The following is a 12902-nucleotide window of genomic DNA, read 5'->3' on the forward strand; positions in this document are numbered from 1 at the left end:
TATATGTGACTAGATTAGCTAAGAAGGGATTTTTTTTTAACCTCTGAGCTATTATAAATTTGCACTAATTAGTAGAATTTGCACTACTAACTCAAGAAGAGTACATACAAACATGATATTTCCCAATCATATGACACTAGATGAGTTATGAAGATTGTATGTATGTACGTGTGTGTAGGTACATATATATATATATATATATATATATATATATATATATATATATATATATATATATACTGTGGAAAAGCCTATTCAGTTCTGCTTTAAAAGCTACCCCATTTGGAAGAAAAAAACATGTTTTGGAATGAGCAGCAGAGCCAAGAATGTATTGTAGGTTTTTACCATGATAAACTTGCCAAATCTTTACTGTCATTGTTATGCTGATTGCTGCACTGATAGGCTATCAGGTTTTGGTGGAGGCAGTGTGGTGGTCTCGGCCAGTATCCTCCTAAGTGGAAAAACAAAAAGGCTTGTTATCATTGCAAACAATCTCAATGCAGAGCGATATCATTACCTCCGAGAGATGTCAGAAAGAAACTTCAAACCCACAGAGAATGCACACTGACGTCAACGTGCACAGAACTGTAGGACTAATTTGCCATTTTAGGGGTTTTAGGCATTCTGTAAACTATAGTTCTTGTCTTTTTAATCTCCATCTCATTCAGAATGTCTAATGACTATTTCATCATATTGTATACACGGCTCCAGCAGCAGCTTCATGATCAGCACAAATTGAGGAAATTAACCAGCAGATTTTCAACCAGTTTCTTTCTAGGTGCGGTGCAATAATAAACACTTGCCAGAGAACAGCGAACTTCTCCAGAAACTTTTCCAGGTTGAGCGCTGTTTGAGCTGTGGTTTGGGTACAAAAGGCCAGTTTGACTCAACTGTCTGACTTTGGAGAAATACTGGTTGAAGAATGGAACGCAGTTCGAGACCTGACTGGTGGTCAAGACTGGGAGGAGATGCTGGGATATGGTGGATGTAAATGGTTCTTCCTCATGCTACAGAGGCCTTTAGTCGTTAAATAAATATATCATTAATTTAGAAATTATTTGTATAGACCTCATCCAATCCAATAAAAAACAAGAAGCAAGAGTAAACATAATAGGCATTGATGTACAAGATTTGTTTTTCATGCTTGCAACCCACAGTCATTTCTGCTGCTTATCACCAAACTGCAATGTTTTCAATGTGGCACCTTAAAAAAAGAGATGGTGTGGAGTCTATTGCCAGAAAGCATTTTTACAACAAAAAGGTTACAAACCAAACACATTTCTTTCCTTTTAATGAAAAGTTTCCAAACATTTGAGTCTTATTGGGTGATGGTGCAGTTGTGTTGAAGACTGCTTAAAACAACTCATGACCGGATGCAACTCAGGAAACAAGACAAGACATGATCTGAGTCAACAAACTGAGTGGTATAAATACACAGAGGAGCACTAGCAGGACACAGGCGCTGTGGGTTAGCTATATTGAAACCAGGTGACAGGAGGCAAAAAGCAAAACATACAAGGGGAAATCTTCAAAATAAATCACGATGAAACCCAAATGCATTAGAAAACAAAACCTAAACCCACAAATCACCTGTTTTGTTTTTTGTTTGTTGCGTTGTTTTTTTTTAAATATCCTAAATCTGACCATATATTTTAATCAAAAGATTTGTCTAACTACCTTCTTTTTAAAACTAGCAAAGCCTGTAAAGTGGAAAAATAGAGATTACAAGATGACAAACTTGGCTCCCTTGCATTTTTCCAATATCTCTTTGATTTATTGTTGTAAAATGTCACAGTTTTGACTGTTTGACAAAATCCAAAGCTCATCCAGTTTAACAATGTGTAAATGAGAGAGTAAACATTTAATATGTTTGTATACAACCTTGAAGTTTGTTATTACCATTTTGGAGCACATGCAGCCATTTTAAGTTATTATAAACAAATGCAAGTTATGATTTCAAAGGCAAACATATATATGCTCACAATGTTGTCTTGTCTTTTCTAGCCAAGGAAGAGATGTAGGAATTTTCGCATTCTGGTGTGAGACCACATTAATATGGGAGTGTATAACATACACCTCCTGACTGGAGCCATCAATCTCATAATGTTTTATTGATGGCAAGTTATTTAAGAGTGGCAGATAGTTATTTTTGATAACTAGGGAACAAGCAATTACGCAAGTAGGAAATGACTGCTCAGTAATTGTATAAGCCTTTTCCATGGGAGGAAATTGGACTGTCAAAGCTAAAACCGTGTGTTACCTGATATGCAGCACAGTCATCATCATATCATGTCAATCCACTGACTTGAAGAGCTGGCACACATGGTCAGTGCTGTGGTAAATTTATTACGGTGCAAAATTGCGACAAGCACTAGGACATATCTCCAGAAGAAGAGATTAGACATGTTACTACTTTCCACCGCTAAATGGCAAACATGTGAATCTTCAGCGTAACACATGGTAGGTGAGGAGAGGGGAGCGTGTGGAGTCTATTCAAAGTTTATGAGGAAATTGTGTTTGATAGACACTGTACCAAGCTGATGAGCAAGAGCTCATAGTCGGTGATGCAGAGAAAACAGCAACATATCAAAATGTTTTTTCTCTGTTGATGAAATATTTTCTCAGCCATTTTTGATCCCGGAGTGGAATATTTATCTCTGGAGGTCTATGACTGGTCCTCTAGCGACAGCGTTCATAATAATAACATACCTGAAGCAACACATGTGGGAGATAACAACTCGGAGTATTTAACTGAATGGGATCAGGAGACAGAATTTGAATATTTAGGACAGTTTCTGGACGTGTTTAAGGGAGCAGGTAGGAAAAATGTAGGACTGAAAAATCAAGCTATAACTATCCATGATGATGGCTGCGTGTATTTGAAAAATGAGTAAGTGTATAACAAGGCAATACAGCCATTATAAACTCTGGTTCATATTCAACATTTTTGTTCATTTACTGTAGGTCTAAAAAAAATTAATAACTCTGGCGCTTAAAGAGTTAAAATCCAACAACTTGTGTAGCTTTTCCAATTCTGATACTTTGACCTTTAATGATGGCACCATCATCAGCGTCAAATTTGATGCTTCACAGCACACTGTCAAAATGCATAACTCATCTGTGCATGGGGAAAATTGGACAAGGTTTGTTTGAGTTATCAAGTCTGAAGCAAATGTAGGATGACCCTTAAATGTCACTTTAGCTAGCTGTGAAAAATTAATGCATTGTTGTGAAAATAAAATTAGTGACCTTTGGGCTTCCAACAGTTTCTTTTGTGTTTTCATGCAGGCAAATGAATCTTGGATTAATAACAACGGTAAAACAGAAAGCAGCAGTATTGAAAAATGACAATTAAATGAAAAATAGCATAAACATTAGTTTAATTCTCACCATAATTAGCATGAAATCATAACCTTTGAATGCTAATGAGTAAATACCAGTCTACACTTTTACTCTTTTTTTTTTACTTCAATTAGCAAGAAGAACTGGTTTTACAACTACCACGACTCGGTGAGTAACAACTCATCAACGCTGCATACTTAAACATACTTTTGGGAACAAAATTACCATTATAGTGTGAAAATTGTGGTGAAACCATTCAGTGAAGCTGCAGATCTTTCACAATTCTAGCAAGAAGTGTTTTTTTTTCCCACTAATTTGTCATGAGGCTCAAGGTTTGGCATGTGAAGGAACAGGTCAAAATAATAAATCACAACCCCTTCTTGACATATATTTCTTAAAGCTAGGAAAGCTAACAGCCACTCACAGAGCCTGCAAATTAAACCAGTCAAAAGCTTACAGGATGAAGAACTACGACAAGGGGATTATAATTACTTGACGTCAATGTTTCATCTGAAAATCATACATCAAAATGTACAGACGCAAGGCCATGTCCCTGTTAAGCATATGACAAGACCTTTCAAGACATTCATTATAAAGATACCCATTGTGTTGACTTCATGTGGACAAGCAGATTATCTTCCAGTTGTTGTTAAGAGTCTGGGTCCATTTTTTTTCGAAGTACTAGTCATGAGTGTTCACCTCATTAATCAGATGACCCACAATTCCTTCCATGCCACATCAATAAACTTGTGTTTGATGAAGATTTAACAGAGATGCAACCCCATCTATCCTAGAATTAGATACTGTATTGTATCCTGAAACTATATGAGTGCATTTTTTCTAGCATAGTTCATAGAACAAATGTTTGGCTGCAGATGGCATTTCTATAGCTGGGTTTTTCCACTTTTTATGTAATGGTCTATAATTATTTTCGTTTAAGGCACCCAAATCCCACCTTGTAGTGACAAAAAACCTACATGTCTTCATTCTTCTTGAATTAGAACCCCATATCCAAGTATTGGTCTCAACCTTAGGATTTCATTGCAATTAAAGACTTCTGTATCCCCCTAGTGATCTTTGGGACCCCTTGTGAGAAGCAGTTGGCCCCTGACTGGGAACCACTGCTCATCATAGTGTATTTGTGCATGTCGAAGCTCAGAAGTGTAAATGCCAGTGGTAATTATAGAAATACAGAGCTGTTACGGATGAAAAAGAGAGTGTCGTTCCATTTCTGTCAATGCCTTTGATGGGTGAAGTTTACTTCATACACACAAAGCAGCAGTGGTGTGTATGTGCATGTGATATGAAGTTGGTGTCAAGCTGTACAGAAAATACATCCACAATTAATAAACACACATAGTTAAGATGTGTGGTAGCTGTTCATGGAAGATACTGTGTGGAAGAAATGTTGGTTTATTGTGCTGTCTCTACATAAACAAGTATGCTGCTGAGGATAAAGGGAATTAAATGCAGACAGGCTTTTGTTATTTAGGGTTATTTATAGTCTTGTTTGAAGTAAACTGCTCAGCAGCACATGAAAAGAAACAATTGTACGGTACTTTTGAACTTGATCAACATAGGATGCATGGAAAACTAAGCTTGTCAGGGAAAGTGGAAATGTAGTTGGAGCGAGGCGGGTCTCAAAAACAGAGGGTAGGGTGGGGCATTAGTGTGCTCGCCTCAAGGGTTTTAATCTCTCCCCTCACTAAACAGAGAGGAGTCCATCAGCAACAGATACTCCCTCAATTATTCAGGAGGTTAGCATGAAAAATAAATGGCTGCTTCCTGTTGTGAAATGTGGTGCTGCTCCAGTTCCTGAATCTTTCAGGTTAGTGTGTGATCGCACAGAGGTCAGACTGGGCAACTGCTTCCTCTCAGCGGTAATTGTGGATCACTGCTTTTATGTTGTTTTATTGGCTGAGACCACAACTCTTGGACAGCTGCCTCAGTCTTATCAACAGTGAGACTACTTTCAATTCAATTCAATTCAATTCAATTCAATTCAATTCAAAACCTACATGTCTTTGACAAATATTGCTGATTGGTGTGAACTCTGGCACTGGGTGAAGCAGTTTGTCTTCCTCAGGTTTATTCATTGTGAAGTAGTGCATAGAAACCATCCTTACAGAAGCCAGTCTGTTCCCCTTTAGGTCAGACATTTGCAAACGAAACATTTCAGAGGTTGAGATGGACTGGCAAACCTGTCCAGTGTGTATGTTGCCTCTTGACCAATGATTGCTGGAATAGGCTCCAGTTTCCCTCAGACCCTTAGTTGGAACAAGCAGTAAAGAAAATGGATGGATGAATGTACATTTTAGATGTTCAAAGGAAACAGATTGTGGATTGTGGAGGTGCAGACCTAAAATGCAGAACAGAGAGGCAGAAGAAACACTGAGACTTATCTTTGCTAATGGGCAGAGCCACAAACAAACACACGCAATAAACCAGCAAGCACCAGCTGAAAGTCATTCATTGATTATCCCAACCGCTTAGTCCGATTAAGGGTTGCGGGGAAGCTGAAGCTGGAGCCTATCCCAGCAGTCTTTGGGAAAAAGGCAGGGTACATCCTGGACAGCTTGCCAGTCCATCACAGGGCCACACAGAGACAAACAACCACTCACGCTCACACTCACTCACAGGGGCAATTTAGAGTAACCAATCAACCGAACACGCATGTCTTTGGACGGTGGGAGGAAGCCAAAGTACCCAGAGAAAACCCACGCATACACGGTGAGAACATGCAAACTCCACACAGAAAGGCCACTGTTCAAACCCAGCCCCGCCCACCGGTGGCTGTGAGGCCACAGTGCTAACCACCATTCCACCTTGCAGTCCACAACTGAAACTGAGAAGCATAAATACACAGACAACAAAACAAGATACAGGTGTAATAGATGAGCTGACAAAACCCAGGTGAACTAATGAACAGGAAACAAGGCTAGACAGAAAACACAAGGAAAACTACAAAATAAGATGGGAAACTAGAACTAAGACAACCTACAAAATCACCACACTCTAACAAAAGGAAAAGAAAAATATTTTTAGGTGTTGCACAATTACATCAATCTGTTTTCCAAGTAAACATTACTTCAGGAACAAATAAGTCAGATTCCTGAAAGCAGCACTTTAAAGAAGAAATGCAATTTTCACCAAGATGCGCCCACCATCAAAAGATAATACAGCATCCATCTTCCATCTTACCTGTATTGTGAGGTCTCTCCAACCAGTAAAAGACAGTCTTCTCTTGACTTTTGTCTTATTTCTTGTTCTCTCTTTCTTGTTCTCTCTTCCTCATAATGTGTTCATGGGCTTTTTTTATGAATCAGCCATGGTCCACACTGAAAACAGTTGAATCTCTTCAGGTGATGAGGTACAGAACGATACATAATTCTGTTTGATTGTTGATATCAATAAATTACAAGCATGCCCGTTGTGTATTATGTATTAAGCGACTGTTAATAGCTAATACCACTGTGTTAAATCATGTAACTAGAGCCGTTACTTGCTGTTGCAATGGGAAACTGTTGCAGTGGAGCTTATCCATTGTAGGCTAACTGACAAATTAGCAGTCTCTGCTGTTTTATATCCTAAGTAACAGTAAATATTGCAACTTATACAGGAAAACGTAGGGACTACTCTGCCTTGTTTCTAACATAACACCAAGATAAACTTCACTGTTCGATTGAATTAAATCAGTAGGTAGATAGCTGACTTGTGCAGAGTTTGATGTCAAGCTCTGCAAAAGTCTCCTAATTAAGTCTGATATGTGCCAAGTGTGTTGCATCAGGGAAAATCCCAACACTTGCAGGACCAGAGCTGGCTACCCCTGATGTAGGAGATGTCAAGGAACGGCAAATTGCCACCAAAGAAGGAAGTGCAGGCTCCAAATGCCAACATGAATTTATATGTTAAAATTGGTTTTGGAGAAAGAGTGCAGTTTCATAGCTAAGAATAAAACTCCCATTGTATTTCACTGTGGTGGTTGATCCTTAGGTGGTAGTAGTAATTGGGACCTGGTTGTGAATTACTTTTGATAGATTTGTGAATGAAGTGCGTTTCTCAGAATCGTTGTTCTTTAAGTGGACTAAAATCACCACTCAAATAATTGACCTGCAGTTATACATTTTTCACCAAATACTTGTATCAGCTGTTTGATTTTCAGCTGTAAAGTCAGTGATCAATAAAATCCCATGAGTTTTAGGTGTACCTTTTTCTGCTGGCCTGTTCATCCCGACAGTTTCTCTGCAGAAAGTCATCATAAACAAGCTTTTTGAAAATTTACAGCACAGCTTATTGACATGAAACACTGCAGTGTCACTGGCATGGAAGCATAAAGTCTTAAATCTATCTTGAAACTGCTTATAAGACATTTTAGATATCATCCTCCTAGATACTATTACTATAAATATTTGAAAATGGTAAAGCAACTTGGTGCTGCTTTGACATCTCTTCCATTACATTCAGACATAATTGCATTTGGCACTTGTACAAACATACAGAGTGTAAATCTGAACTTCCTCTGTGCTTTTCTGAAAGGTTTCAGCGCTTCCATTTGTCTCATGTGACAACATGAATGTATGAGCCTTTTTCTCTGAACAATACAGGCTTGTCACACAGTCACCCAGCTCACCTTTATGATTGGGCTGGAGGCAAGCCAGTTATTCCCAATGTCAAGTCACTTTGTTCTTGATGATAGCCAATTGGCTTTGGCTGACTTTTCCTTTTTGTCTTTCTCTAAGTGCTTCTTATTTTTCCTTTATTCTCCTGTCTGGGTAATTTCTGCTTCTCTTTGTGCTGCCTTCAAGTTTTCCTTTTCACATTGACTGGAAATTTAAAGAAAAGGTAGAAAATGGAGCTCTGCATATCTAATATTAGCTCCCTGCTTGTCTCTCTCTCTCCAGGTGGTCCATCACGTTGGTCCTCCCTACCATGTGACTGCTGCTGCAAGAACCACAAGGGTGATGGTGAAGGCGAGAGCGGGACCTCCTTCAATGAGCTTACCACCTCTAGCTCAGAGAGCCATTCAGAGGCTAGCTCTCCGCAAGGAACAGTGATTCGTTGTCCAGTGAGCCGTCAGTCACATCCCCATACCAAGGTCCAAACACTGGACAGGCCACCAAAAAAGGGCCCCGTCCCCATTCTCCAACAGTCTGACCAGCGACGGAAGAGTGACTTGCTGCGCACTCTTACATCCAGCTCCCGCGACACTAGCATGTGCAAGAAAAGGCCTGTGAAAGAGAAGCTAACAGTGGAGGAAGAGCTAGAAAAATGCATCCAAGACTTCCGAAAGATCAAGATCCCAGAGAGATTTCCTGAGAGGAAGTACATGTGGCAGGCCGACCTGCTGAGAAAATACCGGCTTTGAGCATGGAAACATGCATGGAAGGATGGAGTGAAAACAAGGCCAAGGATCGGTTTACGTGTTTTGCTTTTTTGTTTGTTTGGTTTTTGCTTTTTTAATTTTTTTTTAATTGTGACTTTTGAAACAAAATCATGTTTTCTTGGTGAAACTCATACCAGAAGGTTGAATGTCTTTAGAGAAGCAAGAAATAATCATAAAGACACTGATAGTCCTCCTTCTGGTGTATGTAGTATGTGTGCGTGTGTGTATGTAGTTTAGATCTGCTGTAATCTGTAAGTATGTGCTGTAGCTTGCTGAATGCTTCTGAGCTTTGAATAATTTATCCCATAGGACCAGTGCAAATGGGCTAACTGATCAACCAACTGAAGGCATGTCGATCGCTGCACTTCATGTTGCTAATGGTTAACAGACTGCCATAACCTTGATGAGAAAACATTACACAATCCACATTTCTTGTCCAAAAAGGAAAATGATTATTATGTGAATGTTTGTTCATATGTGCGTGAATGTGTGTGTGTGAGTGTGTGTGTGTGAGTGGGTCGGGGTGTATTCATGTGTTTGTACCCAGGTGGCTTGGAGGTCACAGATGAATCTGTATCAGGATCCATTAATAATTCATGCAGTTCCAACAGTGCTCCCACCACAACTATACTCAGAGATCTCTGCTGCCACCTTGGCATAAACAGCTGGGCTGATTAAGCTGCTTTACGGTAAAATGACAACTTCTGAGGAAGAAGAAGGTATAATATTCAGAACATCTCCATTAATTTCCTGCTTTGGCTATTGCTTATGTTGCAAATGTGACCTAGAAGTGTCAAACTAGCATGCATAGCTTCGATTTGTATTATGCGTACTAGATATGGAGCAACACCCAGGTGTGAGGTCTCCTTAAAAGGGATTATCAAACTTTAGGGGGATAACCAGGTTAAATGAACTTTAACAAATATTAAGCACTTAGATAAACACACTATTCTATCTGCTGAACACAATCAACATTTACTCTTATTTACATTAACAACACTCTTACCAACATTCATTCACACGTGCAAGCTCACATATTTATTAGTGAGGTAAAAATGAGTTAGGATTGTTGCATTTGCTGACTGCCGACACAGACAGGTACTTTCTGTCCATAGTGATCATGGGTCTGGTGGTCGAGCCTACATATGTAGTTCTGGCTTACAGTTACTAATGAAATACTTGGGTTGCTGAAAGAGACAAGCTGCTTGTGTAGTTATTGAACTGGGAAGTATCCACATATTTTGCCCATTCTTCATCAACGTTAAAGTGATATATTACACTGTGGGTACAGATACAAAGGTGGCAAACAGTTTTACTTATGAGAGCACACTTCAAAAACACAGTTTGGTTTTGACAGTAGATTTATGTTACTAATTTGAGGTGATTGCTTTAAAGTATATCTATCAGAGAAGACTTGATAAATTATTCCTGGGAACAAATTAAACTGTTATAACAAATTATAAAAACAAAAAACAAAAAAAACAATAAAAACAAAACAAAACAAACAAACAAAAAAAAAGAAAATCCACTGAAGGAAATCAAAACGGAAAAGGAAATGTTAAAAGACATGATAAACAGTTGTTACCAAATTAGAAGCTTTAAACGTTCCCTCATGTAACAGTTATGCTAATGTATTGCTAAAATACATTGCCGTATGTTAGACACACCTTCACACAGCTTTTAATGGGAAAGTGTGTCCCAACTTTTGAGTGGTAGTGCACAAAATATATTTAATTATATTTTCATTCATGCAAATTTTGATATTTTATTGAATATATTTTATTTAGTACCTTAAAAGAAACCATTCATGTCAGTAAACTTAAGCTTGTTACATACTCCACGAGAAGCAAGAATTTTTTTCTTGTTCTCGAGGCTCCGAGAAGAATTGGCGTCATTTTGTTCTCACTAACGCGTTTGAAGACAGTTCTCGACACATCGGGCTGGCAGAACTTTTTTCTTGCGGGGCTCTGAGAAGTATCGTGTGATTGGTCGGACATTTGAGGTGGGTGTGGTTAACACAGAGAAAGCATAAAGCGGGGTTGCTGCTTCTGCGTTTTTTGCTGTTGCAGGTAAAAACGGATTGTTTTGATAAAGCATCTTATCGATGTGGTGAGAAAGTACGAATATTTTTACATGTGGTATTAAAACACTTGGACCCAGCCATGTGCATAACCCGCCCTGCCGCGGACGAAGTTGCTCATTTTATATGAAACTAGAAAAGCACTCGGAGAGCGGAAACCTCCGTCAAGCACAATGTTAAAGAATCCTTTTATACAATTCCTGGATCCAAACGGTGATCCGGATCACCACCAAAATTTAATCAGTTCTTCATTTTTACATTTGCAACAACTCTTTAAATTTTTTTTAAAAATCCGTCCGTAACCTTTTGAGTTATCTTGAGCACAAAGAGCCCGGGGAAAACATAACCTCCTTGGCGGAGGTAACAACCGGCTTCATTGCACATAATAGCAGACATCGCCCCCCGCAGTGATCCCTCCTCGCTGCAGACGTGCTTCTCGTAGAGTATGTATGGACCTGACGAACAAGAAGTTTTTTCTTGTTCTTGCAGCCTCGAGAGCAAGAACTCAGTTCTTGCTTCTCGTGAAGTATGTAACAAGCTTTAGGAAGGAATCCCATTCATTTAGATGCATTATGCATTTTTGTCTTTTAGGAGAAACAAAAGATTTTTAAAGGCAATGTTTTCATACAGAACAATTTTACAAGCCAATTAAATTTGCTTTATAAAATCAAAAATTAAAACAAAATATTTTGCAGTGAAACAAAAAAACTGACAAAAGCAATAGAAGAAAATACTGTTGGCACGGTAGCCAAAGTTAGTAGATGGAGGTACTGTTAAAGCCCATTTATGTTCCTTAAGTATGTCATTTGGGAGGTCCGTTTCAAATGTTTTACACGTTGCAACCTTACATACTTTTTTGCAGCTTTTATCTTGCTATTGTTCAGTCAGTTCAGTCACTCATGGGCAGTGTTGAGTTTGAAGTTTAGTTCCACTTTTTGACACCGGTTGTTTGCTGTGTCGTTTGCAACCATCCAAAAACACCAAAAGAAAAAGAAGAATAAAACTGCAATATTTTTTTTGCACTTCTTCTGCAACTTTACAATTACTTTTTTTATCTGCACTGTCTGCTTATTGTTCCTTTTTTCTTCTCTCGTTTGTTCATTTCACCAGTTGTGTGTGGGCTTTACAATTCAGCACTGATCCAGCAATTTCTGGTGATTCTGCGTAAAGTGGCGGGTTGCTAAACTCCACAAAAACAAACCAAATTACCTGCATAACCAATGCAGGAAACTGATCAACCTGTCCGTTTGCATATCTGTCCTCTGCGTCGAGTATGAATGGGCTTTTAAAAATGGAAAAATTGTAACTTTCTATGCTTTCAGTTCTGCGCAGTAGGAATCTAACTTCAGGTAAAAAGTGAAAGTATGTGTGAAAAATTTTAAAAACACTTGTAATAAATTCAGTAATTTCCCTTTGGAATTAAAAACAAGAAACACAGAGACATACTGTTTTTAAACAATCACAGCTTGTTGCCGAGCTAAATTAAAAGCACACCCATCTTAGAAAAACATATGCATATATTATTCAAAGAACTGTCTATTTAACAAATCCACATGTGAATAAAAGTATGACTAAAAATTTTATTGTAGTTATTTTTCTATCTATAATCCTTTAGTCGAATATATTATCAAATACCCTTATGTTGGCCATATTGTATTTCATTCCAAATAATTTAAATGACATTTATATTCATCACAACTCAATTGGTTATTATGGTTTCTTCTAGTATACAGTGAAATGGTTGCTTTAGGTGCTAGATATAAAATCAACTGTTTTCCTCATGACAATACTTATTTTTCTAAATTACTTAAATATTACATTTGAACTTTAAATTCATTTGTCAGATCAGATGAAATTCAAAACGATAATCAAATCTACTTATCATATGTAAATAAACAGCATAAATCATACGAAAGCAGAAACATGTATATTATACTCTGTGTATATAAGATGCAAATCCTTAAGGCGTTGCTACTATTCTGTTCCCAGTGACTCGGTAGTTCTACGTCTAATGTCTGACCCTCTCTCTTGTTTTATGTTTTCATATAAGGTCATCAGAGGTGAAAGTAAATACAACACACAGATCTTTCAATGGTT

At 38.1% G+C, this 12902-nt stretch overlaps 1 protein-coding gene across 1 annotated transcript in view; it reads left to right on the top strand.

The window, feature by feature from the left end:
• kctd16b (potassium channel tetramerization domain containing 16b) overlaps positions 1-8707 on the top strand; it is a gene marked incomplete at both ends in the record, with an annotated part of 94997 nt that extends 86290 nt beyond the window's left edge. Inside the window, one exon of the mRNA XM_079247899.1 lies at positions 8244-8707. Within this exon, the coding sequence (XP_079104025.1) occupies positions 8244-8707 (464 nt within the window). The remainder of the gene's footprint in view (positions 1-8243) is intronic.
• Positions 8708-12902: the final 4195 nt, after the last annotated feature.

Source organism: Telmatherina bonti, assembly GCF_933228915.1.
Source record: "Telmatherina bonti genome assembly, chromosome: 10".
Taxonomy (NCBI): domain Eukaryota; kingdom Metazoa; phylum Chordata; class Actinopteri; order Atheriniformes; family Telmatherinidae; genus Telmatherina; species Telmatherina bonti.